This window comes from Cercospora beticola, chromosome 3, assembly GCF_033473495.1.
Source record: "Cercospora beticola chromosome 3, complete sequence".
Classification (NCBI taxonomy): Eukaryota; Fungi; Ascomycota; class Dothideomycetes; order Mycosphaerellales; family Mycosphaerellaceae; genus Cercospora; species Cercospora beticola.
Window position 1 is genome coordinate 3,469,722 of NC_088937.1, and position 27,593 is coordinate 3,497,314.

The 27,593-nt window shown below is 53.0% G+C and overlaps 13 protein-coding genes across 13 annotated transcripts; 7 read left to right on the forward strand and 6 right to left on the reverse strand.

The window, feature by feature from the left end:
• Window positions 1-811: 811 nt before the first annotated feature.
• Window positions 812-1,856, forward strand: RHO25_005357 (uncharacterized protein; the record flags this gene model as incomplete). The annotated part of the gene is made up of 2 exons (XM_023596263.1): window positions 812-1,221; window positions 1,271-1,856. 2 exons carry the CDS (start codon window positions 812-814, stop codon window positions 1,854-1,856), a joined length of 996 nt encoding a protein of 331 aa, XP_023456956.1.
• Window positions 1,857-3,453: 1,597 nt separating this feature from the next.
• On the forward strand, window positions 3,454-3,777 carry RHO25_005358 (uncharacterized protein; the record flags this gene model as incomplete). Its single annotated transcript, XM_023596264.1, has 1 exon — window positions 3,454-3,777. The coding sequence occupies one exon, from the start codon at window positions 3,454-3,456 to the stop codon at window positions 3,775-3,777; it is 324 nt and encodes a 107-aa protein (XP_023457240.1).
• Window positions 3,778-3,820: 43 nt separating this feature from the next.
• Window positions 3,821-4,297, forward strand: RHO25_005359 (uncharacterized protein; the record flags this gene model as incomplete). The annotated part of the gene is made up of 1 exon (XM_065602636.1): window positions 3,821-4,297. The coding sequence occupies one exon, from the start codon at window positions 3,821-3,823 to the stop codon at window positions 4,295-4,297; it is 477 nt and encodes a 158-aa protein (XP_065458708.1).
• An 85-nt stretch (window positions 4,298-4,382) lies between these two features.
• Window positions 4,383-5,372, reverse strand: RHO25_005360 (uncharacterized protein; the record flags this gene model as incomplete). The annotated part of the gene is made up of 1 exon (XM_023596265.2): window positions 4,383-5,372. One exon carries the CDS (start codon window positions 5,370-5,372, stop codon window positions 4,383-4,385), a length of 990 nt encoding a protein of 329 aa, XP_023457227.1.
• A 682-nt stretch (window positions 5,373-6,054) lies between these two features.
• RHO25_005361 (uncharacterized protein) lies at window positions 6,055-7,886 on the forward strand (the record flags this gene model as incomplete). Its single annotated transcript, XM_023596266.1, has 6 exons — window positions 6,055-6,283; window positions 6,339-6,437; window positions 6,494-6,647; window positions 6,709-6,886; window positions 6,936-7,471; window positions 7,538-7,886. The coding sequence occupies 6 exons, from the start codon at window positions 6,055-6,057 to the stop codon at window positions 7,884-7,886; spliced, it is 1,545 nt and encodes a 514-aa protein (XP_023457834.1).
• A 5-nt stretch (window positions 7,887-7,891) lies between these two features.
• On the reverse strand, window positions 7,892-10,138 carry RHO25_005362 (uncharacterized protein; the record flags this gene model as incomplete). Its single annotated transcript, XM_023596267.1, has 3 exons — window positions 7,892-7,948; window positions 8,003-8,326; window positions 8,402-10,138. The coding sequence occupies 3 exons, from the start codon at window positions 10,136-10,138 to the stop codon at window positions 7,892-7,894; spliced, it is 2,118 nt and encodes a 705-aa protein (XP_023457833.1).
• A 142-nt stretch (window positions 10,139-10,280) lies between these two features.
• On the reverse strand, window positions 10,281-11,753 carry RHO25_005363 (uncharacterized protein; the record flags this gene model as incomplete). Its single annotated transcript, XM_023596268.2, has 1 exon — window positions 10,281-11,753. The coding sequence occupies one exon, from the start codon at window positions 11,751-11,753 to the stop codon at window positions 10,281-10,283; it is 1,473 nt and encodes a 490-aa protein (XP_023457832.2).
• A 660-nt stretch (window positions 11,754-12,413) lies between these two features.
• On the forward strand, window positions 12,414-13,721 carry RHO25_005364 (uncharacterized protein; the record flags this gene model as incomplete). The annotated part of the gene is made up of 1 exon (XM_023596269.2): window positions 12,414-13,721. One exon carries the CDS (start codon window positions 12,414-12,416, stop codon window positions 13,719-13,721), a length of 1,308 nt encoding a protein of 435 aa, XP_023456960.1.
• A 769-nt stretch (window positions 13,722-14,490) lies between these two features.
• On the forward strand, window positions 14,491-15,423 carry RHO25_005365 (uncharacterized protein; the record flags this gene model as incomplete). Its single annotated transcript, XM_023596270.2, has 1 exon — window positions 14,491-15,423. One exon carries the CDS (start codon window positions 14,491-14,493, stop codon window positions 15,421-15,423), a length of 933 nt encoding a protein of 310 aa, XP_023456955.2.
• A 24-nt stretch (window positions 15,424-15,447) lies between these two features.
• Window positions 15,448-15,684, forward strand: RHO25_005366 (uncharacterized protein; the record flags this gene model as incomplete). The annotated part of the gene is made up of 1 exon (XM_065602637.1): window positions 15,448-15,684. The coding sequence occupies one exon, from the start codon at window positions 15,448-15,450 to the stop codon at window positions 15,682-15,684; it is 237 nt and encodes a 78-aa protein (XP_065458709.1).
• Window positions 15,685-16,434: 750 nt separating this feature from the next.
• Window positions 16,435-18,608, reverse strand: RHO25_005367 (uncharacterized protein; the record flags this gene model as incomplete). Its single annotated transcript, XM_023596271.2, has 4 exons — window positions 16,435-16,588; window positions 16,675-18,310; window positions 18,372-18,423; window positions 18,519-18,608. The coding sequence occupies 4 exons, from the start codon at window positions 18,606-18,608 to the stop codon at window positions 16,435-16,437; spliced, it is 1,932 nt and encodes a 643-aa protein (XP_023457830.1).
• Window positions 18,609-19,669: 1,061 nt separating this feature from the next.
• On the reverse strand, window positions 19,670-20,897 carry MDH1 (Malate dehydrogenase, cytoplasmic; the record flags this gene model as incomplete). Its single annotated transcript, XM_023596272.2, has 4 exons — window positions 19,670-20,355; window positions 20,414-20,522; window positions 20,578-20,736; window positions 20,817-20,897. The coding sequence occupies 4 exons, from the start codon at window positions 20,895-20,897 to the stop codon at window positions 19,670-19,672; spliced, it is 1,035 nt and encodes a 344-aa protein (XP_023457110.1).
• A 1,740-nt stretch (window positions 20,898-22,637) lies between these two features.
• RHO25_005369 (uncharacterized protein) lies at window positions 22,638-26,639 on the reverse strand (the record flags this gene model as incomplete). Its single annotated transcript, XM_023596273.2, has 5 exons — window positions 22,638-23,224; window positions 23,276-25,738; window positions 25,791-26,354; window positions 26,458-26,488; window positions 26,553-26,639. The coding sequence occupies 5 exons, from the start codon at window positions 26,637-26,639 to the stop codon at window positions 22,638-22,640; spliced, it is 3,732 nt and encodes a 1,243-aa protein (XP_023457111.1).
• Window positions 26,640-27,593: the final 954 nt, after the last annotated feature.

The following is a 27,593-nucleotide window of genomic DNA, read 5'->3' on the forward strand; positions in this document are numbered from 1 at the left end:
GGAGCAACTGGGCCGACGACACTATAGCGCTGCATTTGCCGCGCAGAAGACGAAGTTGACCACAGGTGCGACAATCTCGGGCCTACGACGCTGTAAGGCCAGCAAGGTCTCATGAGAAGAGTACTGAAAAGCAGGAACGATGAAATTATTATGATCGCATTGTAGCTGGAGCAACAGAATGGGAAATTACCATGTGAGATAGAGTTCAAGCCTCCGCCACGTGGTTCGGCCTGGCCAGTAGACGGGGCGACACGATTCTGTGCAGCCACTGCATCTGGAAAGGAGGCCCAAAAGGTGAGAAGCGACTGCCTCTTGCCAAGGCAAAGGCTGAAGAAGCAACGAGTCGAGAACCGCATCCCTTTCCCGAATAGGACAACTTCAGCTCTATGATCAGCCACAGCAAGCCCGAACGGGGAGCTTTGATTGCGGCGAAGGTAAGACGTCGACGTCGACTGGAGAGGACTGTGATGATTCTTCAAGGAACAGATGTTCCCGGCTGCGACAGAGACACAGAGTCGGTGTGAGTCGCTCACATATACGTTCACGGTGATCCTACGCTCTGCTGCGATGAGGATTAGCATGTTGCAGCGCTCGGTTAGGCCAAAGTTCAAGCCACAGGCGCGGACGACGTGAAGATGATCCGCTATCACCACATTCTAATAACAGAAAGGACAAAATTCCCGAGCGGGATGACTTCTAGTCTGAAGCTACTAGTCGAGGTGGCCATCATATAGACTGCTGAGGCTCGCCGCAGGCTTCCAACTGTACGGCCTTTCCAAGATTCGCAAAACCACTCTCGTTAATAGCAAACATGCGTTTCATCACATTCGTTGCGGCTCTCCTGCCGCTGGCAAGCGCTCTGCCAGCCTTCGATGGGGAGTCTTCCCACGGAGCCCTTGAACAGCGCAACTACAAGCCTACCTGCGGCGTGAACGGATACAACAAGGCTGGCCGCCCGCACTACCACTCTGTCTCTTACAAGTGCGATCGCTACGAGTGCCACAACATCTGTCAAAAGAGCTCCAAGTGCCAGAGTTACTCTGTTAGCAACGGCGCTTGCAGATTGTACTCCAGCAAGGTCGTCAAGAACTGTGCCACTTCGAGCAAGTCCCCATACAAGTACTACGACAAGTCCTGTGCTTGCCCACCAAAGCCCAACAAGCCAAAGACGACGACCACGAAGAAGTCGAGCACTACTACCAAGAAGACGAGCACCACGAAGTAGGTCTTTGGGATCTTGCGATGATTGCTTTGTACTGACTCAACTCAGGGCCACGACGACCACTGCCAACGACGTTACCAGTACCACCAGTGCTGTTGTTTCCACCACTACCACTGCTGCTTCGACCACTACGACCAACGGCGTTACAACAACTACAACTACTCCTGTGATCACGACTACCAGCACCACAACGAACGCACAAACAACCACTACTACTGCAACTACAACTACAACCACGGCAGTGCTTCCTCCATCCGTCTGTGGTGGCTTCTCACCAGAGAGAGTCTCCACCCCTGATGAGGTAGATTACGCACGCTACTTCAGTGGCATCGGCCGCACCCTCAACCCAGCTGGCCCCTACAACGAGGACCCTGAGAACAGCCCACCCATCACGACTTACATCGTGGGAACATCGACCACAGAGCAAGCTGCCCTCGAATGTGCCACACAAGCTTATGACAACGGTTACTTCACCATCGACTTGCATTTCCGTCTCTCCCGAGGTGCGTGGGAGTGCGTGCAGTACTTGGACGTCAATGAAGGGACCGACAGCAGCGACCCTGCCTCGTTCTACAACGTTCAGGACTTGGACGTTGCGTGCTCCTTCGGCTACACGCTCGACTTTCCTCTTTGATTGAGCTATGGCATCAAGAGGCAACAGGGTCGATCTCATCTTTAGAGATGCAGACGCTCTGTCCGAGGCACGTCTGTTGCGGAGGAATAGTTAATTTGGGTCAAATAGTACACGTAATTCGATTGGCCTGCGATAAGGGAGAACATAAATGGCAACAAATCCTCTTTAGAATTATTCGAGAGCTTCACTTCTTGTCACATTCCATTCACTTCATAATTCTTAATGGCAATGGATTGCACTCACACAGTTCGTGCATCATGGCCTGAGGCAACACTAGCCTTGGCATTCACATTCACATCACACATCACGCTGTCACGTCGTTCCTCGCGACTGCTTCTGTTGTGAACCATCATCAACCACACATCCACTCGTAATCTGATCAGTCTACATACATCAATTGAGCACCACAATCACCAGCATCAAAGTTGCACTCAGCCCTCGCGACATTCCAATTCGCCCATGAAGCTGCGAATTACAAGGCTGCGAACATCTCGCGCCTCGAGCAGCTTCGTCCGGACAGAGAGAAGACAGAGGACGTCGGTGTCTTGTCACACCTGTGCAAGGAGTTCGTAAAAATACAGACCGCCGCCTCAAGGAGACGTTCGAATTCCAAGGGCCTCCGAAAGAGTCCTCTCCACCCGCGCACAAGCAAGGATGGGATCGAAAAGATACTAATTTTGCCAGCTATGTGAAGTGAATATGTGTCAGCCATCGCATCTTCCGTTGCCATACAATGACAACTCCAAGTGCCAGCTCTATCGTTGGTCGGGTTGCCAAGCGATCGCCAGTATAGAATTAAGTTAGCGTCAACTGTGCTGCAATGCTCCTGCAGCTGAATCCAGGCAGCAATCCTCTCTTCAACGAACCCTTTGAAGTCATATACAGCAGCAATTGCACCTATGTAAGCGGCGTCCGTGGACGGTATTAGGGCTGATTCATTCTCCAGCGAGACTCGCAATCGCGACACATCGTCTAGTGATCCATTTGTGGACGACAACATGTCCGAACTACAGGCGATCCGACGCTCAGAGACCGAAGCGCTTGTTGCACCATCATATGAGCCCGATAATGCAATAGAGCTGGTGGGACACACAAGAGCACCTCCAGTCAAGAAGCGATCGAGCTTCAGCTTTTGCTGCTGCTGCATCTCAATACCCGTATTTTTGCTTGCCTCCTTACTGTTGCTCGCCTTCTGGTGGTATGTGCTCTACCTATTCACTGCTTGCCCCATCACAAGCCCATTATGCTAGCCGTGGGGACTACCTGAGCCATACCATGAATCTCAGCGGCTAGAAAACATGACCTATCATGTTGGGTTCCATTTAACAGCAGGATACGGGTAGGCACGCAGCAGCAATTCACAACCTGCCAAGTTAGCTCACACGAGCACAGAACTTCGGCTATCAATTATCGGAACGGTACAACTGTGGCTATTAGTCGCTTCGAAGGCGATCAGCAATACAAAGATTACATGGCTAAATGCTCGGGCAATTTTCGGCAGCATCCAAGGTTCGTATGCGAATTTGATGCACAGAAGACTCGCTAAGTAGTAATCACAACAGTCCCCCGTACTACGGACTGCGTAAAGCTGCGCACGATGCGAGCCGACAATGGGAGCGATACTTCCGAAAAAGAAACGGCAAGCCAGCATGAAGTCGCAGCTCTAGCAAGAGTACTCAACGGCCTCATGGGTGCTGTCAGCGCAACACTTGGTGAGACAGGCCCATTGAAGTACGGCACAATCGCCGTTCCAAATCTACCTGCGCTCTACAACGAAGACCTGCTTGACGCAGCCCATTTCGTCGGCTTTGAGCTCATACTGGGCAGACCAGCGCATCCTGAAGATAACGCCGAAGAAGTTCCTCTCCACGACCTTATCTACACTCTCGAAGGCATGGATCATGCGGGCAAATTCCAATGATTCCGCTGTTTTGGGTATTGGTTACACAGAAGATATGCTAACTATGCATATCTGTTATCACGCATGTTCCGATCACTTCTCGATCAACCCGGATGGCTACGCATACGATCATTTGGGAAAGAAGGCGCTGCGTAACCATTCATCTCCACGCGAATACTGGTCACAGGTTGGAACCTTCCTTCGCGAACTGCTTACTGGTGGTATATTCTACATCGAAATCGGATCGGTCATTCTGCATGGTGAACATGCCATGGACAAAGACCTGGTCAAAGTCGTACAGCATGAGTTGCAGAGAAACCAGAAAGGCAAAGCAGATGTGCCATTCATTTCGATCGATCCGGTCTTCGCTGGTGCCCTCGGTGCTGCAAGACTGGGAATGAAGTGTCCATTTCACGACCGCGGCCAATCCTCTGAACGGTGCATTCCGGATCTGAGGCCGAAGCGCAGACAAGTCCCGTGGAAGCGAGTCGACCCATCATTTGGCATTCGGCCAACCAAACATCCAAAACTGGACATATAACGGAGATGGATCTGAAACAGGAAAATTCTATTGACTGCCAAATGTACTATCATGCTACAAGACTTGGAAACAGATCTATCTCATTCTAAAACCCCTTCACAATAACCTTCTGCAACTGCGCCGACTTGACTGCAGCATGAATCTCCTCCGCCGCACCCTCAGGAAGCGGCAACAAAGGCGACCTAACAGTAGCATGCGACAGAATCCCCCTCGCTACAAGCGCATGCTTCAACGCCACAGTGCCCTCCATATGTGAGCCGCGGTGATACACACTCTTCGTCACAGGAAGCAACTGATCATGAACCGCTCTCGCTCGCTTATAATCTCTCGCCTTGCCCGCATCAATCAACTCCAACAACGCCTCAGGCGCAATGTTCCCGTATCCAACGAGCATACCATCGACGTCGAAAGCAGTATGCAAGAGATACTCATCATGGCAAGTCAAAACCTGGAGATCCGGTCGCTGTTGGCGGATGACTGGGATCTCAGTATCCCAGCGACGCATATTCCGTACACCATTCTTCATAGCGAAAACACCAGGTTGCGCAGAAATATCCAGCAGGGTCTGAAGGTTGTATGTTGCGTGCGTGTTGTCGGGATACTGGAACAGAATAAGAGGCAAACCGCTCGTCTCATAGACAACTTTGTATCGATCCTGAGGAGCACCAGGCTGATATCCAAATCGCAACCAACCATGAGACGGGTAAAGAAGTCCGGCTTTTGCGCCTGCTGCTTTTGCACGTTTAGCTTCAAGAGCAGCGACTTCGGTGCCTTCGCCTGTGATTCCTGCGATTACGGGAACGCGGTCGTTGGTGGATTTGACAAAGGCTCGGATTACATCTTCTTGTTCTTGTTGTGTGAGGAATGTGCCTTCACCGGCGTGGCCGAGAACTACGAGGCCTTTGACGCCTTCGATGCTGCCGAGCCAGGAGCCGAGACGTTGGATGGCTTCGTAGTCGACTTGGCCGTCTTTGGTGAAGGGGGTTACGGGAGCTGGGACCAGGCCGCTGACGTCGAAGCCGACTTTGGAGCCGTTGCTGTGGCCATTGGTGTAGCCGTTGGTGTTTCCGTGCATCTTGTGGTCTGGGATGGAAGTGTTGTGAGTTGTGTAGAGAAGATGTTCGCAAGAGTGTTTGATCGATGAGATGGTTGATTGTGTTGACGTCGCCTCAGCAAGAGCATTCTTGCATGTATATATGCCACAACTTCATCGTAGACTGCTCGCCCTTCGGCATCGTCGCCTCATCACCACGGCCGAAGTTGGGTCCGAGCATAGTCGACACAAACACATCGCCGGCAGGATATCTCCGAATCAGGAAACATGTCAAAGCAAATCCGGTCCTAATTGAGAGAATCCGCATTTTCCGGGAACGCCCCAAGCCACCACAACCGCCTTCTGGTCTAGGCTCTCCACAACGGATTCAACTTCTCTGTTGCTAGTGGACGTTCTCCAGCCATGAAGTGCCGCCGGTTCACAAATCCTGGCGTGACCCCATCTTCTTCCCCTCTTTCCACCCCATACCCCATATCGCCATGTGTCGGAAGCATGCCGGATTCCTAGTCGTGGACACCAAGCGTTCGGCACCGGTCGCTGAGGACTGACTGACATACACGTTGTGCCGTACTCTGCTCATCGTACTAGTCGTCAAGTTGAGTATACATAAGGGTGGTCCTTGTAGTCACTCCTTGCCCCTTTCGTTTCTGGCTTGTTCCATCTTTGACTACTGCCACTCAACACGACCGCCTCGGAACCCAAGATGAAAGCAATGGTCACTCACTCGGACAATGACGAAGTAGACTTGGAGAAAGAGGCGGCTCACGCTGAAGTAACACATCAAAATGGCAATCTCACAGCAGAAGAGGCTGCATTTCTCGCCGGCTTCTCCGAGGAACAGAGGAAAGCTGTGCTCCGAAAGGTGGACTGGAGGCTTGTCCCTGTGTTGTTGATACTCTATCTCATCAGCTTCATTGATCGAGCGAATATCGGTAAGCGTGTGCGTACTCGCATTCTGCAGTCGACATGCTGACAGAGTTTCCGAAGGCAATGCGAAGATCGAGGGACTTCTTCCAGATTTGAACATGTCCGGCACGCAGTACAACATCGCTTTGGCGATCTTCTTCATCCCTTACACGCTCGCAGGTACGTCAATGTCCTCAGCGCAGCCTTGACAAGAGTTGGAACTGATGAGACGGCAGAACTCCCAAGCAACGCGATACTCGACCTCTTCGACCGACCTTCGTTGTTCATGGGCGGTATCGTGACGATATGGGGTATAGTGATGACATGCCATGGCTTCGTTCAAAACTTTGCGCAGCTCTGTGGAGTCAGGATTCTGCTCGGCTTGTTTGAGTAAGTGACGAAGAATAAGCCTCGACTTCTCGTTGAGCCCGCTGACCACCGAGAACGTCAGAGCTGGCTTCTTTCCCGGCGCGATTCTTATCATCAGCAAGTGGTACATGCCACACGAAAGTCAGACGCGTATCGCTATATTCTTCACAGCAAGTGCCATTGCAGGTGCCTTTTCTGGCTTGCTGGCGTTCGCGATCGCGAAGATGGATGGCGTTGGTGGATATGAAGGCTGGCGCTGGGTAAGTGACGGCAGAGCTTCTTGATCGGATCTCCCACTGACGGGCTTAGATCTTCATTCTGGAAGGCATTGCCTCCGTCGCAGCCGGCGTCGCATGTTTCTGGATCCTCGTCGACACTCCCAAACATTCGCACCGATGGCTGACTCCAGACGAGATCCGATATCTGGAGCTGCGACAGATCGCAGCAGGCCGAGTCAAGCCTCAAGGACAGCCGAAAGAGAAGGGAATCAATTGGAAAGTCCTGTGGTCCGTCCTTTGTGACTGGAAGATCTACCTCCTGATCATCATGTTCTGGTCGAACGTCACCCCGAATTACGGCTTGAAGTTCACAATGCCTCAGATCATTAAGAATATGGGATACACCTCGGCGAATGCTCAGCTTCTCACCATGCCCTGCTATGCAGTTGGTGCAGTTGCAGCGTATGGCTTTTCTGTCATATCTGATCGCTTCAAGTGGCGGATGCCCACAATCGTCGGGCCGCAGCTCTGCGTCGTCACTGCGTACGCTGTTCTCTTCGCGATGGCCGACAACATCAAGGACAATATTCCAGCTTGTTATTTCGCGCTATGCCTGGCTTGCTTTGGGTGAGTACTAACAAGACCACCAGGTCATCATTTCTTTGCGATAACAGCGACTAACCACGAGAATAGCCTCTACCCTATCGGACCAGGCGTTCAAGCATGGAACATGAACAACCTTGCAGGCCCTACCAAGCGAGCTCTGGGAATCGGCTGGATGACCGGAGTCGGCAACATGGGTGGCATCACTGGTAGCTTTATCTTCATCGAGAAAGAATTGCCAAAATACCCGACCGGCTTCGGTGCCTCATTGGGGTTCGCTGCGGCTGGAGTGATTGCTGCGTTGTTGCTCGAGTTCCTGCTCTGGTCGAGCAATAAGAAGAACGCGGGCATGACCGAAGCAGAAGTTCATGCTCAATTCTCCAGAGAAGAGTTGGATCGCCTGGGGGATAAGAGTCCACTTTTCAAGTATACACTTTGATAGGTTCATGCTGAATGTAGCCATTGAAAATCTGGGCTCAGACCTGGGATGACACCATAAGCCTATATGTGAAGTCAGCCCAAGGATTGTTGCGAAAAGCAGATGTGGATACTCACCGATGCATCTAGTTCCAGCCAGTCAGACGTTTGCCAATCCATGAAGGGATCATGAAGCCCATCAGACATGAAATCCGTGTCGCCGCTCTGGGGCAGATCATGGACCGTGACATCAGCCATCAATGTCGATGCCCTCATGTCATTGTTTGTCTCTCCACTCTCTATGGCGCCGGCAAGAGCAATAGGTACATTCGCGTTATCGATTTTGGACGATCTTCGCGTGTTGCTGGACCGCTGGACGAGAACCTGGCTCTGGAGCTCCTCAAGAATTATGCTGTACCTGCGACTCGGAGAGTTTGTAGCTGTCGCCTGAGCAAGATGGTTCTGGCAGCGTTCAGCGAGCACTACGAGTGCATCACGCTCGCTTCTGTCAAGGTCCCGATCGCACTGCAAACATACGTAGGTGACTGTCAGCGCACAGAACGCCACGTAGTGAGTCCACCAGTAGGCGTGTATTATTTTTCCTTCCCGAGCTAAGTCATCTGTTGTGCGCATGACTGTTCGAGCAGCTTGAATGCAGTGGCGTATGCTTTCTTTTCGAAAGGAAAGCATCGTGTCGCCGGCTGACAAATGTTCGGCGCGTGAACGTCCCAGCAGGAAAGGCCGATACAGGTGCAATATCGCATGCTGATGTGCCATCTTCACTGCAACGCATTGACGTCGAAAACCTCGTGCCAGACTGGTAGGTTTCGCTTTCAATAGTGCCGGTAGCGAGTGGTGCCAAATCTCCAATTTTGCTGCGAAGGCGCGAGCAGTTTCAATTCGAGATACTTCAGGGGATGGCTTGATAGCGTACAGGCTGTCAGATATCTCGTCCACAAGCTGAGCAAGTTTGATGTTCCAAATGAATCCATCGAGATGACACTCGCTATCGCTGTCCAACTCTTCATAGTTTGAGGAGGTAGTTTCCTGGTCGTTATCATCAATTCGAGCGGGATAATCTTGATCAATGTCTTTGTCGTGGAAGTGCCGAGGCCGTCCAAGCACAACGCCCATATATCGATCAAGAATGTATGTGCTCCAAAAGGTGCGTATCCGACATTGAGCGTAGATAAACTCCGATGCCGAACGCGATTGCTGTAAACGTCTGCGGCTTCGCCGGTGCATCCCTAAGGCTGAGAGGATTTGTATCAAGTTCCCGAATATGTACCAAGCTCTGTTCATGCGGCAAGTTGCCAGCAGATAGAAGACTTGTAGAAGGCGTGCCTGCGCGGATTCCAGATGTGGTGTACCTGTTTCCGTCTCGGTAAGTGCTGTGGAGCACCTGAAGAACGAGTCGCTGGTTGATAACGACGCTACATCATCAGAAACTCCGCTAGATTTCTGGGCGTGGTACGTGGCTACTGCAAAGACTCCAAACAACACTGCTACTCTAGCATTGCCGATACTCTCTGTCATTGGCTTTCCTTGGGCAATATTCTGAGTCAAAGTTGAATACCAGCCATCGACTGTTGGTCTATGAAGTGGCTTGTACGAAGCAACGCAAATTTCGAAGTAAAGGTCAAGCAGTTCAGTCGCGCGGTCTTGATCTGGGATGTTAGGCAGAACAGCTGGACTTGTAGAACTACCGTCAAGTGTTGAGTCCAGAAGTGGCTTGTCCCCAGCTGCAGTCAATGGCTGGTGAAAGCCTTCGATGCGACTTGAATGACGTTGCTTTAGTCGTGATCGGGCACGCTCCAGGAACGATAGTCCGGAGGTACGATCCACGTACTGACCATTGATCTCAGCCGCCTCCAGCTCCGGCGAACTCCGTGACAGACTGACTGGATGCTGCTCATCAGCATCACCGGACGGAGAGCGACGTGATGCATTCGTAGCCTCGTTCTGTTCTTGCTGTTCTTGAATCCTCGTGCTCACCTCGATAGTAGACGAAGGCGGCGTCGGAGGTCGGCCACGAAGATACTGGCTCTCGTAAGTGCACTCTAGACCTCGGGCTGAACACTTCGTACATGGCTTGGAGCCAGAGCATCTGGCTTTCTTCGACTTGCACAGGTCGCAAGCACGCGTTGCCTTAGCAGTCCGGCGACCATTTAGGTTTTCCGACACACGACGTCTCTTCGCCGCCGGTGTGTCGGCCGTCGAGGGCGATGTTGCTCCGGCGCCATACTCTTCGGCCGAATTCCATACGGCGTACATGTTGCGGTTGAAATCAGTCTGTGGTCTGTGGAGTGGAAGTGGAAGGCAGGAAACAGGTCCAGCAATCGGAAATGCGGAGACCACGTTGGGAATCCGCCACACCCGAGAGCCGAGCTGGTTGCGGCAGGTTCTCGCTGCAGGCTCACAGTCTGCTCCTCCCGTCAACACCAAGACCATTCCGCCACTCCTTATTTCCAACCATTCTCTGCTTGTCCAAAGGCCTCCATCCTTCCGGGCCTTCTTCCAACCCATTCCGTTTCCCATTGGGCACATCACGCCACTTGAAGAGCTCCGTATACTCCGTGTCCCGCTTCTCAATAACGTCCACAATATGCTCACCCAACACAGGCAAGAACTTAAACCCATGTCCGCTCCCACCAGAAGCCACCACCAAACCTTCAACATTCGGAACATGGTCAATCAAAAAGCTATTATCAACACTATCAGTGTACCAGCAAAGTCGAATGTTACTCAAATCCAACTCCAACAGATCCGGTAGATTTTCTCTCGCAAACTCCCGAATCACTCGCATTGCTTCTTCAGGTATGCGATCAGCATCAATTTTTGGGTAGGATAATTGTTCGCCCACGCTTGAACGTCTTGTATAGGATGTCCACTTCGCACCTCGAAATGCGATCTTGACGATACCTTTTGGAGTCCGAGGTAAACCGTACAAGCCACCAATGCTCGCTTTGTCGCTAGGATCATAAGACTCCATATTCCAGGACCAGACTGGGAATTTGTCCTCTGAGTATTTGTCCCAGAGATCAGGCCTGTTCTCGGGTAACTGAATGCTCAGTACACTTCCAGATGTGGTCTCAAGTAAACGGTCGACTTCGGGGAGTAGAGATGGTGTCCAGCCGCCTGTGGCAACAACTACAAAATCCGCACTATGCCGCTCGAAGCCTGAGGTCACGATACCAGAAATACGATTTCCGGTTTTCATGAAAGACTGCAGGGCATTATCGGCCCCGAAGTGTGTCGTTACTTTGCCTGATTGTAGCACAAGATGCAATGCCCAAGCGCAGGCACGAGAAGCGAGAACAAACCCTGCTGTCGTATCGAGGATGCCATCGACTGGTTGGCCTCGTTCGATGCGACCGAAAGGGTCCAGTTTCGAAAATGGGATGCCCTCTTCCGCCGCCCGAGCTCTCCTCTCTGCATCAGAGACGCGATATTGCGTATGCCTAATCTCCGAGGGAAAGAGCTCCTGAGTTTGCTTCTCCTTCTCGCAAAATCCATCAGAACTCAATCGCAGAAACCCGCAATTATGCCAAAGTGGTATACTCGGGTCAATACTTGAGGGTAGTTCATTCTTCGGCGTAGCGGCAAGCTGCTCGTTCCACCTCTCCCATTCTGGCATCGCCTTAAATGCAAGGTCCTGGTACAGCTTTGCACCTCCATATGATGCTCGAACGATTTTGTTAAGATCGCATGACGCACCATGTGCGCCTTGTCTTTCATCATACTGGTTCTTGTCGAAAGGTTGTCGATCGAATATGTGGATGTTTGTGTAGCCTCGCTTGAGAAGGTGAAGAGTAGTGCTGAGGCCGAAGACGCCCGCTCCTATGATGACGATTTTGGAGTCTTTTTGTAGTTGGGATTGGTCTGCCATATTGTGCAGCATACGAGCGGCGAAGCTGTCTGAGGATTCTCAATGTCAGAAGCGCAGGGAACAATGTTCTGGAAATATTTTCGAGGCGTTCATGTTACCTCGAGAGAAAGTATGCGTATATCTTAGATGGCGTGATATCTATCGTTTTGCCACGAAGTGGATCGGGTATCACGGTGTGACGGGATAAGAAGATCCAGATTTAGCGGGGTAGTTCAATTCGATAAAAGCATAGTCCAGCTGGCGTGCCTACGGTATCTCCTGGCGTAAACAGTCAAAATTTCTGGCGACTATATGTATCAGTCTCAAAAACAATTCCTTTTCGTCCCCTACAGATGCGGCACTCCGAGTACAGTAACATTTGCTGTAGTTCTCGGCGAGAGGCTGTAAGATACGCTCGAGTGGTGTGTAGACGCTCGAATGATCCTCGTTGCATAGACCAAGGGCCGTTCTATTTCCAGTCATAGTCGTGGTACAGACGCAAAGCAAATTGGCAGAGGTTCGTTGCTGCCTCAGTTGGTCGAAGTGGACCAGATCGGGTTCACGCCAAGCTTCGACAGCTCGCCACACCTGCCTCCAAACTTGCGCGACCAGCTTCGTCTCTAGAAATTTTGTATCTGCGCCTCTCTTGTACGCTCGAAAAGTCCAACATCTACAACAAACATGGCGCCTTCTAAAGTTCTCACGAAGAAGACGAAGACCGAGGTCGCAGTCCCCACGAGCAGCTCCCCTTACCAACTTGACCCATCGCAAACCCTCAAAGCCACCACCGCACTGCTCAAAAAGATCAACGCCGATGTCTCCACCAAATCCTCGTCGCGCGAGAAAGCAAATCTTCTCGCTGACGCCGACGATGGCGAGGAAGTCGAGGAAGACAGCCCGGTTTGGCTGATTCTGACAACAAAAAAGCACATCGTCGACAAGAAGCGTCTCAAACCTGGCAAAATCGTTCTTCCGAATCCGCTGCGCAGTGTCGATGAGGAAGGATTGAGAATTTGCCTGATTACTGCAGATCCACAGAGGAAGTACAAGGACCTCGTGGCCGAGTCTTCGTTTCCACTTGATGTGGGGAAGAGGATCGCGCGTGTCATTGGCATGGAGAAGCTGAAGACCAAGTACAAGAGCTACGAGTCGAAGAGGCAGCTTTTCTCGGAATATGATATCTTCCTGGCCGACGATCGCATCATCACATATTTGCCGAATACCCTGGGCAAGGTTTTCTACAAGGGCGGTTCAAAGAGACCGATTCCAATTACGCTGGAGGGCAAGAGGCAGAATGTTCTTGAAAATGGCGAGAAGAGGAAGAAGCTCGCTGAAGGAGGTAGCAAAGTGGAAAAGAAGGACATCAGACCTGAGGATGTGGCCCACGAGATCACAAAGGCATTGGGAGCTGCGCTTGTACACCTCGCACCTTCGACCACGACTGCGATCAAGGTTGGCAAGGCGAGCATGACAGCTGAACAAGTGCAAGCGAACGTGGAAGCTGTGGTCGCTGGAATGGTGGAGAAGTATGTCCCACAGCAATGGCGCAACGTGCGAGCTGTGCATGTCAAGGGACCAGAGACTGCTGCCCTACCTATCTGGCTCACAGAAGAGCTTTGGGCCGACGAGCACGATGTACTTGACGAGGCACCCTCTAAGGAGAACCCAGGCAAGAAGCGCAAGCGCAGTGCGCTGACTGACGCGAACGGCAACGAGTACGTGGAGATTCCTGGTCCAGATGGAAAGATGCGCAAAGTGGAAAAGAAGAAGCGTAAGAGTGATGTCGCTGAGGTGGAAGAGGAGCCTGCTCTGCCAAAGAAGAGAAAGAGCGAGAGCAAGGAGGAGGTTGAGGCCAAAGAGCAGGAGAAGGCCGAGAAGGCGGCGAGAAAGGAGGCATTGAAGAAGCAAAAAGATGCTGCCGCTGGCAAGGTCAAGGCGAGCGTGAATGGCGAGTCGAAGAAGGCGAAGAAGGGCAAGTCTTCTGCCTAGAACCGGACTGTGTGGCGTTCGAACAGGGACTGGGGCGTCGACGGCGTCCTGCATGATAATGGGTTTGTACAGCAGCTCGCCTGCCTTTGAGCAGTCGAAAAACATGGTCCGCAAGACCACTCAAGCTTGGCTTGGTTTTGGGCGTCGCAATTCGCGTGCCTCAATGTTCGTTCACCTCTTCCCCCCGCGCTATCGTGATCTGTTTGTGTGTGAATGATCCCGACATCTGATAATGCTTCACTTGTAGCGTGCATACAAGACATACATGCAGTTGACATGATACGGATATTCACGTTGGCGGTAAAAGCCGCTTCAAACCAGCACCCACGCGTGTGTTCTGTCGAGTTCACTCGCATGTCCACATGTCGGCGATGGTCAGGCACGCGGCTGGTTCAGGCAAAGCGCGGCACGGGTGTCTTCAGTGACCCCGCGGGAATCCATGCATGTGCAACGTGACAGGGATCATCCAGCGTCACTTTCCTCGATTCCTACTTCTTCCTCACTCACTTGCGTACCTTCCGCTCTGCGCGTGCAAATAACACGTGCCTGCCTGCTACTTAACTCGCATGGCGACAAGAACTTCGCTTCTCGTTCAACTTTGAACTCTTCCCTCTACCGACACGACCCGCACCAAGCGAACGGCATATTCATCGGTCGCCCGCGAAACTCCCACGACACCACCGGCATCGAAACGCCGCCGCCGCTTTTCTGCACCTTGCCGACTGCCCTCGCACCCGGCTACGTACACACAAACACATCCTCGCCCAGCATGGCCAGCCACGAGCCCGCCGTGCTCGCCTACCCGCACAAGACCGACATCTACACCTACCGCGTGCCCACCCCGCCACGCATCGTAGTTCCTCCACCCACTCTCAACGCCGATGCCGTCCCTGAAATCACACTACGAGCCATCAAATCGTCTACCTACGATTTCCTCCAAAGCGTCAACTATGACAACCTCGTGCAGTCTAATGCCCCGCTCGAATGGACATACGAACTGCGCCGCGAAGCTCAAACCATCCTGCCCTTCCTGTGCTTAGGTCCTATGACGGCTGCCAAAGATGAAAAGTGGTTGCGCGAGCAGGGTGTCACCATGCTGTTGGGCGTGCGGCAGAAACAGGGATTCGAGTCGAGGCTCATGCAAACACCCTTCCGCATGGCCGAAAAGCTGGGCATTGAGGCTCAGAGCGTAGATTTGACGGGACACCAGGATCTGATCCGGAGCTTCGCGAGGACAAGTCAAATGATCAACGAGCACCTTTCTCGCATGTATCAAGCGAGCAATGGGCAGCAGTTGGGCAAGGTGTTGGTGTTCTGTGAGAGTGGGAATGAGCGCAGCGCTGGCGTGGTGGCTGCGTATTTGATGGAAATGCACGAGGATGTGGACTACATCAAGGCGATGCAGCTATGCCAGGCTCAGCGGTTTTGTGTCAACTTTGACGATGCTATGAAGAGGCTGTTGCAAGGATACTGGGACATACTGTGCGCGCAGAGGACTGTGCAGGCGCAGCAGCAGGTGCACGAGAATGGCACTGGCCACGGAACGAATGGAATCAACGGATTCACGAATGGAGCATCTGCTCCTCGCACGAAGAGAGTTCTGGAACGGTCTCAAGATGACGATGTAAACATGGATGATGATGACGACCTGGAGCGCTTCGGCGGCCGGACTTTTGCGCCATTTATCGATCAATCGCAATAGCACGGTGACGATGCGGACAGCATTATGGAGAGCAACGCAGAACCTAGAATTGAGTCCGAAGTCGAGAATGCGGAGCAAGACCTAAACCACCAAGTATCGCCAACGGAGGCTTCTATTTCTGCGAACTCGGAGATTAGCGATGACATTTCTTGCTCGTCCTGGGCAGGAGAGCTGACACCATCCGAAGTCGATTCTTCGGACGAGATCTTCTCCGACTACGATGACGAAGCAGCAGACCTGATCTTCAACAACGCCTTCTGACGAAAACGCCCAAATCGCGTACCACTGAACGATCTTTTAGCAAACAGAGCACAGCGAGGAGTTTCAATTTGACAGGGAAAAGCGAACAGCATGGAATGGAGTTTTACTACATAAGGAAGGCGAAGGACGGAAGTTCAATGTCTCTTACGATACCCCATTTGCTTCGAGACACAAAGCGGGAATTGTTTTTTTCTTGGGAATGGTGGGCGTTCTTTGGACGCAGCAGGTAGTCGTGATGAAATCTCAGAGAGATTCAGCCCTACGGAAGCTGAAGGAGAAACGATAGAGACGATAGCTGGCTATTAATGAAACGCAGAAAATCAATCTCGCGTTCCTCTTTTCTCAATTGATCTGCTTCAATCAAGATGCATTTTCCGACTTCAAGGCTATATGTACATTTCACGCGGATATGAAAGTAAGGGATTGAGAAAATTGGCACAGTTGACATTGTCGCGCACTTCTCTCGATTTTCTCTCTCTCTACCGCAATACAAAACGTTCATCACTCCTTATGCCCCATACTTCGGGACATCATGATTGCTCCTAATATGTCAAGATAAAACAATAAAGGACTCATTCCTCAGCCCCAACATTCGAGCCAAGCGGAGCAGCATAACCACATATGACACCAAAGATAGATTCTTCTCCCCGCGTAGATGTCTAGCATGAGTAACTCGTCCCCCATGCCCAGCTCAGAATTAGGCATGGCCGGATATGAGTTGGGCTTTGACGCATGAATGTCCTCTTGCTCTTACAACTTCGCCTTAGCACTAGTATTCTCACTCTCCAAAATCGCTCGAATATCCTGCGCCGCCTCATTCAAAAAGAAAGCCATGCGTTCCGCTCCGAGGTTCTTGCTGACGATGTTGAATTGGACGCTGTTTTCGTTGATCATGTAGGCGATTCTGTAGGACACAAAACACGTTAGCTTAGCTCATCACATCCATCTTCAAGATTGAAGTGTGCTGAGATGTTAGGAAGATCAACTCACCCCCATCCATCATCAATAACCTGACTCCAACCATATCCATTCCAGTACTCCGAAGACAACTGACTCGAAGAAATGAACCACGAGCTGCTGTACGTATACGCCGGATCCTTGAAAATCTGGGGAACTTCTTCGCCTTCTTTGAGGAGTTTCTTCAGACCGAAGAGATGTCTGTCCACGCCCTTTCCGTCAGAAGCGGCGGTGATGTATTCAATGTGAGCACCGATGGCCTTGCGGAAGAGGTCGCGGCACTCCTCGTCTGTGCTGAGATGATGGGCCATAGCATTGCAGAAAGCAACTACTTCGTCGGACACAGTTCGGCAAGTTTCCGTTCGTCCTTCCTGGAAACGTCTCGTGGCGGCGGATTCGTAGGTTGGGCGGTTCTTGCCGTAGAATTTGTGGTAGCCGAGTTGGATGATCATTTGGACGTAGGCGTCGGGCGAGCACTTGAATTTCTTCATGAGGCCTTTGCCGTAGCCTTGGAAGGCTTCGACGCGGAGCTCGTGTTGGCTCATGAGCCCGATGTGGTGTGTTTGCGCGAGGGCGATGTCGGCGTAGTTCTCGCCGGAGAGCTTGAATTTCAATGGTGCTGGGTCGGGAATGTCAGATCGGAATTGAGGGTTCTCGAAGTCGAGTTTGTCGTTGAACATCCAGTGCAGGATGGTGTCGTTGAGTCGTGAAGTGGGTGTGCCGTCCATCATGCTGTGCTCGCCGTTGAATCCAGAAGTGCCATTGTCGTTGACAATGAATTGGCAAGGCTTGTCGAACCATCTGTTGCTGCCGTCGCCGTGCCAATATTGGCGGGAACGCTCGTGGAGAGTCACAGGAGTAGCGTCGTCGAGACAGACAACGAATGAAGCACCTTCAATAGCCTCAAGCACTGCCTGGTTGGCTGGGTCCGCCTTGACCAGACGCTCCCGCATGTCTGACCAGTTATCGCGGTTTTCTGTAGTCATGATACCGACTGCTGGAGCCTTCTCTGCCATCTCATACACGCGTCTGAACTGATACTCCAGCTCCTTCGCGCTCAGGTTCTGGCCATTGTGGGTGTGTGGCACCTTGAAGAAAGCATTCTTGCGAATGACGAGAATGTGCTGGTTCTGCTCGGCGTCATACTTGACAGGGTAGTCGGATGGCTTCGCTGGTCTCCTGCATGCGTTGAACATCCAGATGTACGAGTTCATGGCCATGGGGAGTTTCTTCATGTATTCTGGTTCCAGTGCGTTTGTGTCCACCTGCTTCTTGAACTCGAGTGTAGCGAATGCAATAGCTGCGGCACGCTTCGCGGGGTCCCTTCGTTTCCTGTCATCGCGGTGACTGTAGAAGTATGAAACGTATGGCACAATGGGGTCTCTGTATCCCAAATACGCCGCCTCGTTCCACCACTCGGACAACCAGTTCTTGGTCCCAGGGTCCGCAGCTCTGGCCTTTAGCCTGTCCTGTAGTGTATGTCCGACTGCGCCGGGCTTCACGAATGCCTCCACGGCCATTTTGGTGTTGTCATATTCGGCTGGTGTGAGCAGTGGGTGGACGGATTTCAGGTAGCGCTTCGCCGTCTCTTCGAGCGTGGGCACAGGTAACCGTGGCAGCGACTCCTCGAATCTGAGCATGGCACCTTTGCTGTGGTCCTCTTTGTAGCCTTCCCCAGTGTAACCGTCAGCTCTCTATCCCATCACGCGACATAGCATGCTCCGACGTACCTGCTGGCAGACTGCTCTGCTTTCGCTTCTGCTGTTGTGCCATGGTGAATTTCTGTCAAAGCAATGAGTCTCACAATCGTCATTCAGAACAAAACACCTGGAGTACTTCGGCAGAGGTACCCATATATGTATCGGAAGCACACGCACCTGCAGGCCTGGAGTAGTTGTCCCTCGGTAAATGGCCGTCGCTGGAGCAGCAGAATTGAAGACTCGCCTTCTGGCAACCGCCGCGAACATGGCACAGTGGAACGAGGGGAGGACGAGCAGAAAGGAAGGGAACTCGAGACTCTGTGTGGCCTCGTACTAAGAATATTTCCGCAGCGCTGTGATAGCCGAAGCACCCTGTCGTTTCCCGCGGTCGAAGCTGGCAATTCTCGTCGCGCGCGCTGCACTTTTGCGTAGCTCCGGGCGGCCGTCTCGTGGTTGGTGCTGCCGGCTGCTGTCGTCACAACGCAGCCCGTTCCTTGGACCTCGGCACAAAAGAGAACAGACACTGCGGATTCTGTCTTCGGCGCGACAGGGGTCGCTCGGTCTTTGATCGTCTTTCACAAGTGAGCCGCGTGATATCAGCTGCAGGTCGACATGTGTCTGTGTAGTTGTGACTGCGCAAGTGAGAAGTGCCCCGTCTAGTGAAACTGCTCGTCTCCTGCCCAGCACTAGAGGACAACGCAGCGCCTAGAAGTACCGCCAACTTGACTCGGATTCCCGTCCTTCCCCACGGCTAACCCACGAGAGATGGGATCCGCTCACGGAACCAAGTCTGGCCCCCCTGGTATACCGAGCTCTTGTGGGACGCGCTCCGAGTTACGTGCGATTATGCCGTGGCTCGTGTGGTGGATGCTGCATGTGGAGAGGGCTCAGCAGAGTAGTGCATGAGGGCCGTCGTGTTGCTGGTCAAGTGATCTTCTAATATTTTATGCAGCTGGCTCGGAGCATACGGCTTGTTGTCTTACTTTCGCCTCATATCGGCGACGGGCATTATACTTGGCAGGCACGGCATGTTGGCGAGTTCCGTGAAGCTACGATGCTTGTCAATGAGCTGGCAATTTGCTGCTGCGTCAACTGAGTAGTACGCTTGGGTCATGCTCAGACGTGAATCAATGATAAAAGGTGACTAGACATTGAGTAATGGTACACGCGACTTTTGCAGGATACAGTAATCTACAGCTGGGTTACAGAAGCTCTATGCCACAAAACCCCCATTGCAGAAGCAGCCTCCGTCACAGCGTCCAGCGCACAACCGGACTCTGCTCGATCGTTCGTTTACTCCTTCCTCCTCAATTCATACAATCGTGAATCTAAGGGTTCTCCTTGACCCACTGCTCACCCTTCTCAATGTTCTTCTTGAGGTCCTTCAAGCACACATCGAGGAGCTTCTGCTCGTGCTCGGTGACCTTGCCAACTGGGTGGATCTCCTCAACACCGTTAGGTCCAAGAGTGACCTTAGACGCGAAGTAGTTCACGCCCTGGTCCTTGTAAAGCGGTGAGTCGACGTAGGTTGGCTCGACAACGCCCTTCTCGCCTTGAGCGGCTTTGAGGAGGGACTCGGTGAAGCGGGCACCAGCCATGGCCATGGAGAGGGTGGCAGAGCCAGCACCATCCTTAGCCTTGACAACCTCGTCACCACCGAACTGCACACGCTTGACGTACTCATCACGCTCGGCACCCTCGAGGTTGTGGCCAGCTTGGCTGAGGAGTGGGACAATGGTCTCGCCGGAGTGACCTCCAACCACGGTGATGTTCTCGTTGGCTGGGTCGTTGTTCTTGATCTGGGAGATGAAGCGCGAGGCACGGACAACGTCGAGGGTGGTCACACCGAAGAGCTTCTTTGGGTTGTAGACGCCCGCCTTCTTGAACACCTCGGCGGTGATTGGGACGGTGCTGTTGACAGGGTTCGAGATGATGAGCATGTGAGCGTCAGGGCAGTTTTTGGCGGCGGCCTTGGCCAGGTCGCGGACGATCGATGCGTTGGTGTTGAACAGATCTGTAATCATTCCATCAGTCAATGCCACACTGCGCATTTGGAGCTAGAGACCATGTACCGTCACGGGTCATGCCTGGCTTGCGTGGCACACCAGCTGGGATAACCACAATGTTGGCGCCCTTGAGGGCAGCAGCCAGACCGGCCTCACCGGCCTCGTAGCCAACGACCTTGATTGATCATCAGTTTTCGCACTTCTTCTGTATCGACTTGTCCCATGCATACTGTGCTCTTGGTGTTGATGTGTCCAACATCGGCGGCAACACCTGGTGCCATGCGCACATCGTAGAGTCCGAGTTCGCTCACTCGTGGGTTGAGCTTCAAGAGGAGAGACAGAGGCTGGCCGATACCACCAGCGGCTCCGAGGACGACGACCTTGGATGCCTGGAGACACGCGTTATGGTTAGCTTTTAATGCCTGCTGGTCGCGCCGCGGTTGAAGGGATGCGATGGAGAGCAGCTCACATTGCTAGCAGTCGCGGAGAATGCCCGGCGCTGGACGGCGGCGCCGAGGACGGACTGCGAGACCTTGCGTGCGGCGAACATGATGGCAGTGAGGGACGAGATGCTGGATTCGGAAGGTGGAAGATGTCGTGTCGAGTGTGTCGAGTGCAATGGAGATGGAAACAATAATCTTCGGACAGCTGGGTCGGCGTCTCAACCACGAAAGTTTGACAGGGTTTGTTTGCTCGGGGGAGCTTTCCAGTCCGTCATCGGTTCCCACTTCACTTCACCTCTCTTTTCACGAGCAGCTTGATACATTCTATGTACTTCAGATCGGTTTACAATAATCAGAGCTTCTGGATAGACGGGACTGTGCCTATCCGATTACATTGCAGACTTGTCACTGCTACCCGGTTGCAAGCAACACGGCAAGACGCATCCATCTGCTTCCAGACCGCGAGATCTTGGCGTGGGTTGAGTGGTTCGATCGCAGCATAGCTCTCAGACGGCACGTATGATGATTGTATGAACAGCTCGAGTATGCTCTACCTGGAGCCAGACTGGAGCGCGTTGCGGTGCATTTCTTCATGAAAACCCACAGCTCACAGGCCATGCGACGCCCAACCCATTCCCTAAGTACCATACACCTCCATCGTGTCATATGCGCCTACCCGCTCACTCCTACTCCCTTCAAACACCCCCAGAGACCCTCACCATGTACCACCTTCGCGCGCATATAAAGTTTGCCACACCCATGGACCACAAACACCGCTTAACCTGCGCTGCCTCCGGAAGTTGCGGATTTCTCTAAGTCCGTGAACTGCCAGTTGACCTTTATATGGTTAAACTAGTACCACTTCCAGGGAAGTAGCTCACTCAGAGAAATGGAACTCTTCACTGGCTGTTCACAGCCCTTCCCTCTGTCTTCTTCTTTTGCCAATTCCTTCAAAGTCGCGAGTTCGAATCCGGCTTTACGACTTTTCTTTTTTTGCTCACGGAGTCTCGCAGTTCTTTACTATTTGCTTACATGTACATTCTGCACTGCGCATTGTTAGACGCATCACATGCGGCCGTCGCATAACTTTGCATTTTCCTCCTACATTCGTCGTATTTGAAGCTAAATTCGTACTGGCGACCACTTTACTTCAATTTCATTTCACGCACTTGTCCCTCCAACTATACCTCGCTGTATCCACCGCAGTCATCCATCACTTTCCCGCCCGCTAGCAACGACAGCCATAGAAAAAGATCGAATCTGAGCATTTCGCACACATCATTCCATTCGCAACGTACCAAAAGCTAATAAACAAGAGGATATCTGAAACATCACTATAACAACAGCATCAACTTCGAACCACATCGCACGCTAACAAAGAGCTCTCAATCAAAACCGCCTTCCAGCTCGAGCGGAACTCAACAATTTCTCAGCCACATTGCAAAATTGCGCTTCATTCGCAAATTTTCCATTCTGGTTTCGCGACTTGTGTGCAAGAATTCCTCTCTGCTCTCCTTTCCTACTCGTAGCAATCACATTCGCTGCTTCTCTTCCTTGCTCTCTCTGATTCTCTGCCCACCCCTTGTCGGATGTTCCGGGCGCAAATCGGGCTTGTAGCCCTGGCTAACCTGCCAATCTCTCTTCTCCTCCTGCTCTTCAAAGAAGACACTGGCCGCTTGCTCAAAATCAACTTCCCAGAAAAGGATAAAAGCAGTAGTATGTCCAGAGAAGTAGTAGACAAGTACGCAAAAGCAGAAATTTCAAAAACCATAGAGAAGATCACATCTTTCTTTCATTGTCTTTCTTTCATTGTCTTTCTCTCATCCAACTAGAAAAACCACTTCCCATCACTCCTCTCCAAAAACCCCTCTATGATTCTCCAGCAATGCCTGCACCGCTGCCCTCTGCACCTGCATATCACTCATCTCACGCTCAATAGATAGCGGCCGCATAATCGTCGGCGCAAAAACGACTGCGAGATTCAACGGCGTCATCAAATTCTTGCTCTCGTACGTGACGACTTTCGCCAAATGCTGGAACAAAAAGCCCAAACAATCGCGATGCGCGTCCGGAAGGCTATCGATTGCGGCGCGCAGTGCAGAAGCCTGCTTCTCTTTATCCTGAATTTGGCCGGCTTCGAGTAAGGCGTCGTAGACGTCGTAAGTGATGAGTGGGGTAGGCAGTTTGCGGAAATATTGCTTCAGTGCGCTGGTGATGGCGTGGATATCCAAGTCTTCGTCGGAGATGTCGAAACTGGGGTCTTTTTCGAAGCCTTGTTGGACTTGTTTCACTTGGCCTGCGCCGCCTGATTTGCGGTAGATGCCTTCGACATCAATACCGCGCAGCTCTACTTCGGCGATACAGGTCAAGACGATACCGGGCACGACGCGACCTTCGTGTTCACAGCGGGAGGAGAGCTCGGAGCCGAAGAGGACTGCAGACGTTAGCATAAATATCTCGAACTCGGCATGCGCCATGCACTTACCAGATCCATCGGCAGCAGCCAAGTTGACGTTGCTGCTGTTCTTCAAGTGCATGCCAGCTTTACCATTGGCATTCTTGAAGAAGCCATGATTCTTCTCATCTGTTAAGGTCTGCTTGCTGTTGACGCTGCTGTGATCGCTTCCAGGCATCGCTTGTCCGTTATGGCTTGAATTGTAAGGCATGCCAATAGTATACTGGCCCTTTTGTGGCTGTTCATTGCCAACAAAGGCACCCTTGATGCCCTTGCTCACCTTCCCGGCCACCTTCTCACCACCTCGCCGCCAGTTGAACTTCTTCGGCTGAGCACCCTTTCGAATGTTCACCACTTGCGGCGTCGTGAGAATTGTTGCTTGTTCAGAATCTGGATCCTGCAGCAAGTTTGGCATTGAAGTGTCTGTGACGACCGGGTTGAGGTTTCGCACTTCTGCGGACGACGCATCCTTCATATTGCCATTGTATATTCCAAGTCCGTTGGCTCCAGGTGTGCCGTTCGGCGCGCGATTGTCCTGGTACATGCCCTGTATGCTGCGAATGAGCTCGTTGTTGTGAGAGGCCAGTTGCGCGTTCTTGGTTGACAATGACTCGTACTCCTGGAAACCCTTGTCTTTCATCTGGATCAAGCTGCCAATCTCGTCGGTGAGCTCATTGCGTTTGCGGATCAAATCTTCAATCTGAGCACCCATATTGTCTTTGAGTTTTTGTAATGAATCCGCAAAGTCACGTAGAATGCTCGACTTCAGCGCAGAGATGTCCAGCGGCTGGTTGGTATCCTTGACCTTGGCCAAATGCTCCGTCATGGTTTCAAGCTCCCGTACAATCATCTCGCGCTGCGTGTCGAGGAATGCCATCGTGGAGCGCTTTTCTCGCAATTCGCTGTTGGCCGCCTTGAGGTCACCGCTATTGTCGAGTTTCTCCTGCAGCTTCAGCTTCTCCGACTCCAGTTCAGCGATATGCTGCTGCGCACGCCGAAGCGACGCGCGGACTGACTCGAAGCCATCCGCACTTGTGGGCGAGGTGATGTTCGGTGTCGCGCTTGCGAGCGATCCATTCCTAGGCGATTGCCCTCCTTGCGTGGGCGCGCGATCACTGAAACTTCTGCCATGCTTCACAGCATTCGACACACGTCTCAACACCGAAGGAGAAGACGATCCGTTGTTGCCCGATGTTTGAGGAGCCTCTCCACGAAGTATTCGTCCCATTTCGTCGTCCATACTAAAGCCGCCGTCGAGACTGTACTTCGGTAGACCAGCACTTCGCAGACCAGGGGATAGCTGCTGGGCGTCGCGATCTTCACTCTGTAGAGTGCTGATCGAATCATTCTGTCTGTGCCTTTCCGTTGCCGCTGGTGGAGGCGGCGGGGGAGCGTGTCGAGGTGCAATGAAGTCATCATTAGCAACGGACTTGCTGGGTGCAGTCGGTCGCGTGGCAGACCGCGGCGGCGGAGCGAGATCAAGGCTGACCCGCTGCTGTGGTTCGGGTCTCGAACGGCTGGTATCCCGAGATATGGTGCTCTGTGCGTCGACGAAAGACGTGCCCATTGATGACGCTGAAACGTCCCTTTTGTGAGCTGCATTGGTGCTTGGAGTTAGCTGCTCACTTGCCGACTGCATAGTAATAGCAGGTGCAGTATTCAAAGAGTCTCCTCGCAATGGTAAACCTCGGTCGGCGTGTCGGGGTGGGACGGGCGTAGCTCCTGGTGTAGTACCATCCTTGCGCCTGGGGTCGTCAAATGGGTTGACAGAGTTCTGCGAGCCTACGGACACTGGGGAAATGGGCTTGTTGGAATCGCTATCCCGACTTAACCTTTCCATAGGCGATACCGCATCTGATTCTCCTGTGCGCGAGGTCTTCCGCGAGTCAGCTCGTTTCGAGGTCGGAACTTCTCCGAGTCGGAAAGGGTCCTGGGGGCTAGCTTGATTGCTCAGTGCTTTGTGGTCTGTTGCCAGAGGATGTGGTTGCGGCTTGCTGACAGTCCGCTCTGGTGGTGAGGTGACCACAGGCGTAGCACCATTTACAGGCGTATTGCCTCCAGAGGTATCCCGCTTCCTGCTACGGCCCTTGTCTTGATACAAAATGTGTGGACTCGGCTTGGAATGGCTCGCCGAGCGATCCCGGTCAGGCTCGCGTTCAGTGGAGACTGATCTCGACGAAGCACTGGCAGTGCCTGGGCGCCCATCTTGCGCATGCTCTTTCGTGGACGGCTTTGCCGACAGCCGCCCGTTTGCGCCAAAATAGTCTCTGGGCGGCAGATTTTCCTTCTGCGCTGCTGGTGGTGATAATTCCTCGGGTGCTCTCGAAGTTCTGTTTCGCGGCATTGACATCTGCGATTGCGGGGGCGCTTGTACCGGCGTGGGATCGAAAGCCATTGGGAGAAAGCCCCTTTCGGAATCGTCATCGTCGTTCGAGCTCGACACGTTGGAGGGTCTCCCTTCACCGTATGTACTGGCTGGCAATGTGGGCCCATCTGCTTGCAATTAGCTCCCATTGTTCCTGCTCAATAATACCGTGCAACTCACCTTTCCGTGTCGTTTCAGTAAGCGGGGACACGTCGCGATTGTAATTCTTAGAATGAGATGCACCGCGAGTGCGTGAAGTCGTGTGCTTCTGTGACGCGGATTCCAATTGCGGTGTCTGGTTGGCCGAGTCCGTCTCAGGCGCTGCCTCACTTTCTGGTGTGAAGGCACTCTGAGGAGCAACTCCAGGAGGAAGCGAAGGCAATGCCTTATCGTGCCCCGGTTGCGCTCCCGCCGCGGTCTGTTTCGGTGTTCGCGCTTTTTTCCGCCGTCGCGCCATGAGGCTCTCATGACAGCTCATGCAGAAGATGCCCTGCGATGTGCGAGCATATCGCAGATTCTCGATCTTCCTCTTGCAATTTCGACATCGGAAACATCCTGAGCAAAAGGCCTGGTCGCCCGTCAAAATTGCCAGGTCCTCGATTTTGTTGTTGCATGCGCTGCAGCTGTATGTACAGTTGTTGCAGATGAGGCTCCCATCGCCGAGGAGGAGCAAGTTGGCGTCCGAGTCCAGAAGAGTGCCACATGTATTACATCGGAAGCAATCAATGTGCCATCGGTTGCCCGCTGTGTCATCATCGTCAGCATGAATACCATCCCGCAGCCATATCTCCATCATGTTGTCTGCGCCGCACACGCTCATGCAGAATCAGAGAAGGATCGCACGTACCAAGTTCAAATGCTTTGCCCTCTTCGAGTATCTACGGCGACGTGTTAGTTAGACTTTCCATGTCGCAACCTACTTGGAATTGGATGTGATGATACCTCTCCACAGCCCTTGCACGGGTATACCACATCCTCCTGCTCCATAGGTGATTCGGGGTATGTGCTAGGAGACTCCATCGTAGCCATTGTCACTGCCGTGGGCTCAGCCCGGGCAATGGCTCATGTAATGCCGGAGCGGCGACGCCTTCGGATGTCGCTGGCGCTGATAGCCTGATGTGTTCGTTCGTCGTGCTTCGTGATCGCGATCCAATTCGTGGGCCCTGCTCTTCCGCTGCGGTGTTGCTTGCTTGCTTGCTTCTTCTCTTCTCACGCAGCTCCCGTGCTGCTATGTGTCTCCTTGCCCGCCGGCTAGCATGAACCATTCGCGACAATACTCCTCCCAATAGTGCAGCTCCAAGTCCAAGCGAGTGTGGCCGCGCCGTCGCGCACCGCCGCCGTGAGTCCCGACAGGAGGTGTCGGTGGTGAGGATGACGAGGCGTGGTTGCAGCAAAGAGCCGGCAGAAGACCAGTCCCGCCCCAGTCAGCGAGGTCCAGTTGCGCCAAGGTTGGAAGTGAAGGGGGGACCAGCTCAGATCTCGACCGCTCAAACTCTCGCTCGGGCGGCGTGAGCGAATGGCGCTTGCGGATTTGGGCTAGCTGGGCGCAGCTACAACAGTGACTTCCCCAACATCGACGACGCCGCTCGGAGGGTCGACGGAGGTGGTGCAGCACGGCGATAATGGCTCGGCTAGGCACAGCGATCGAGCAGCAGCAGCAGCAGCAGCAGGGCGCCACGAGAGAGCGCAGGCAGGCAGGCAGGCAGTGGGATTGCGGACACGCGAGACGGCTGACACTTCAAAGCACCTCGCAGGCCAGGGCTCGCCTGCCCGCCGCGCTCTCTCCCTCTGCACAGGCCGGCGCGCAACAGACGCATCTTGAAACAGCCTTTCCGCTGGCCTTCCTAGCGTCCGCTTGCCGTCTGTACTGTACGTTGCGCTCCACCACCAGCTCGGCGCACGGGTATGCCGTGCGACGCGCGTGGGACAGACAGGAAGCTATGCGCCACCCATTGCGACGTCGTCTCATGGCGAGCACTCGCT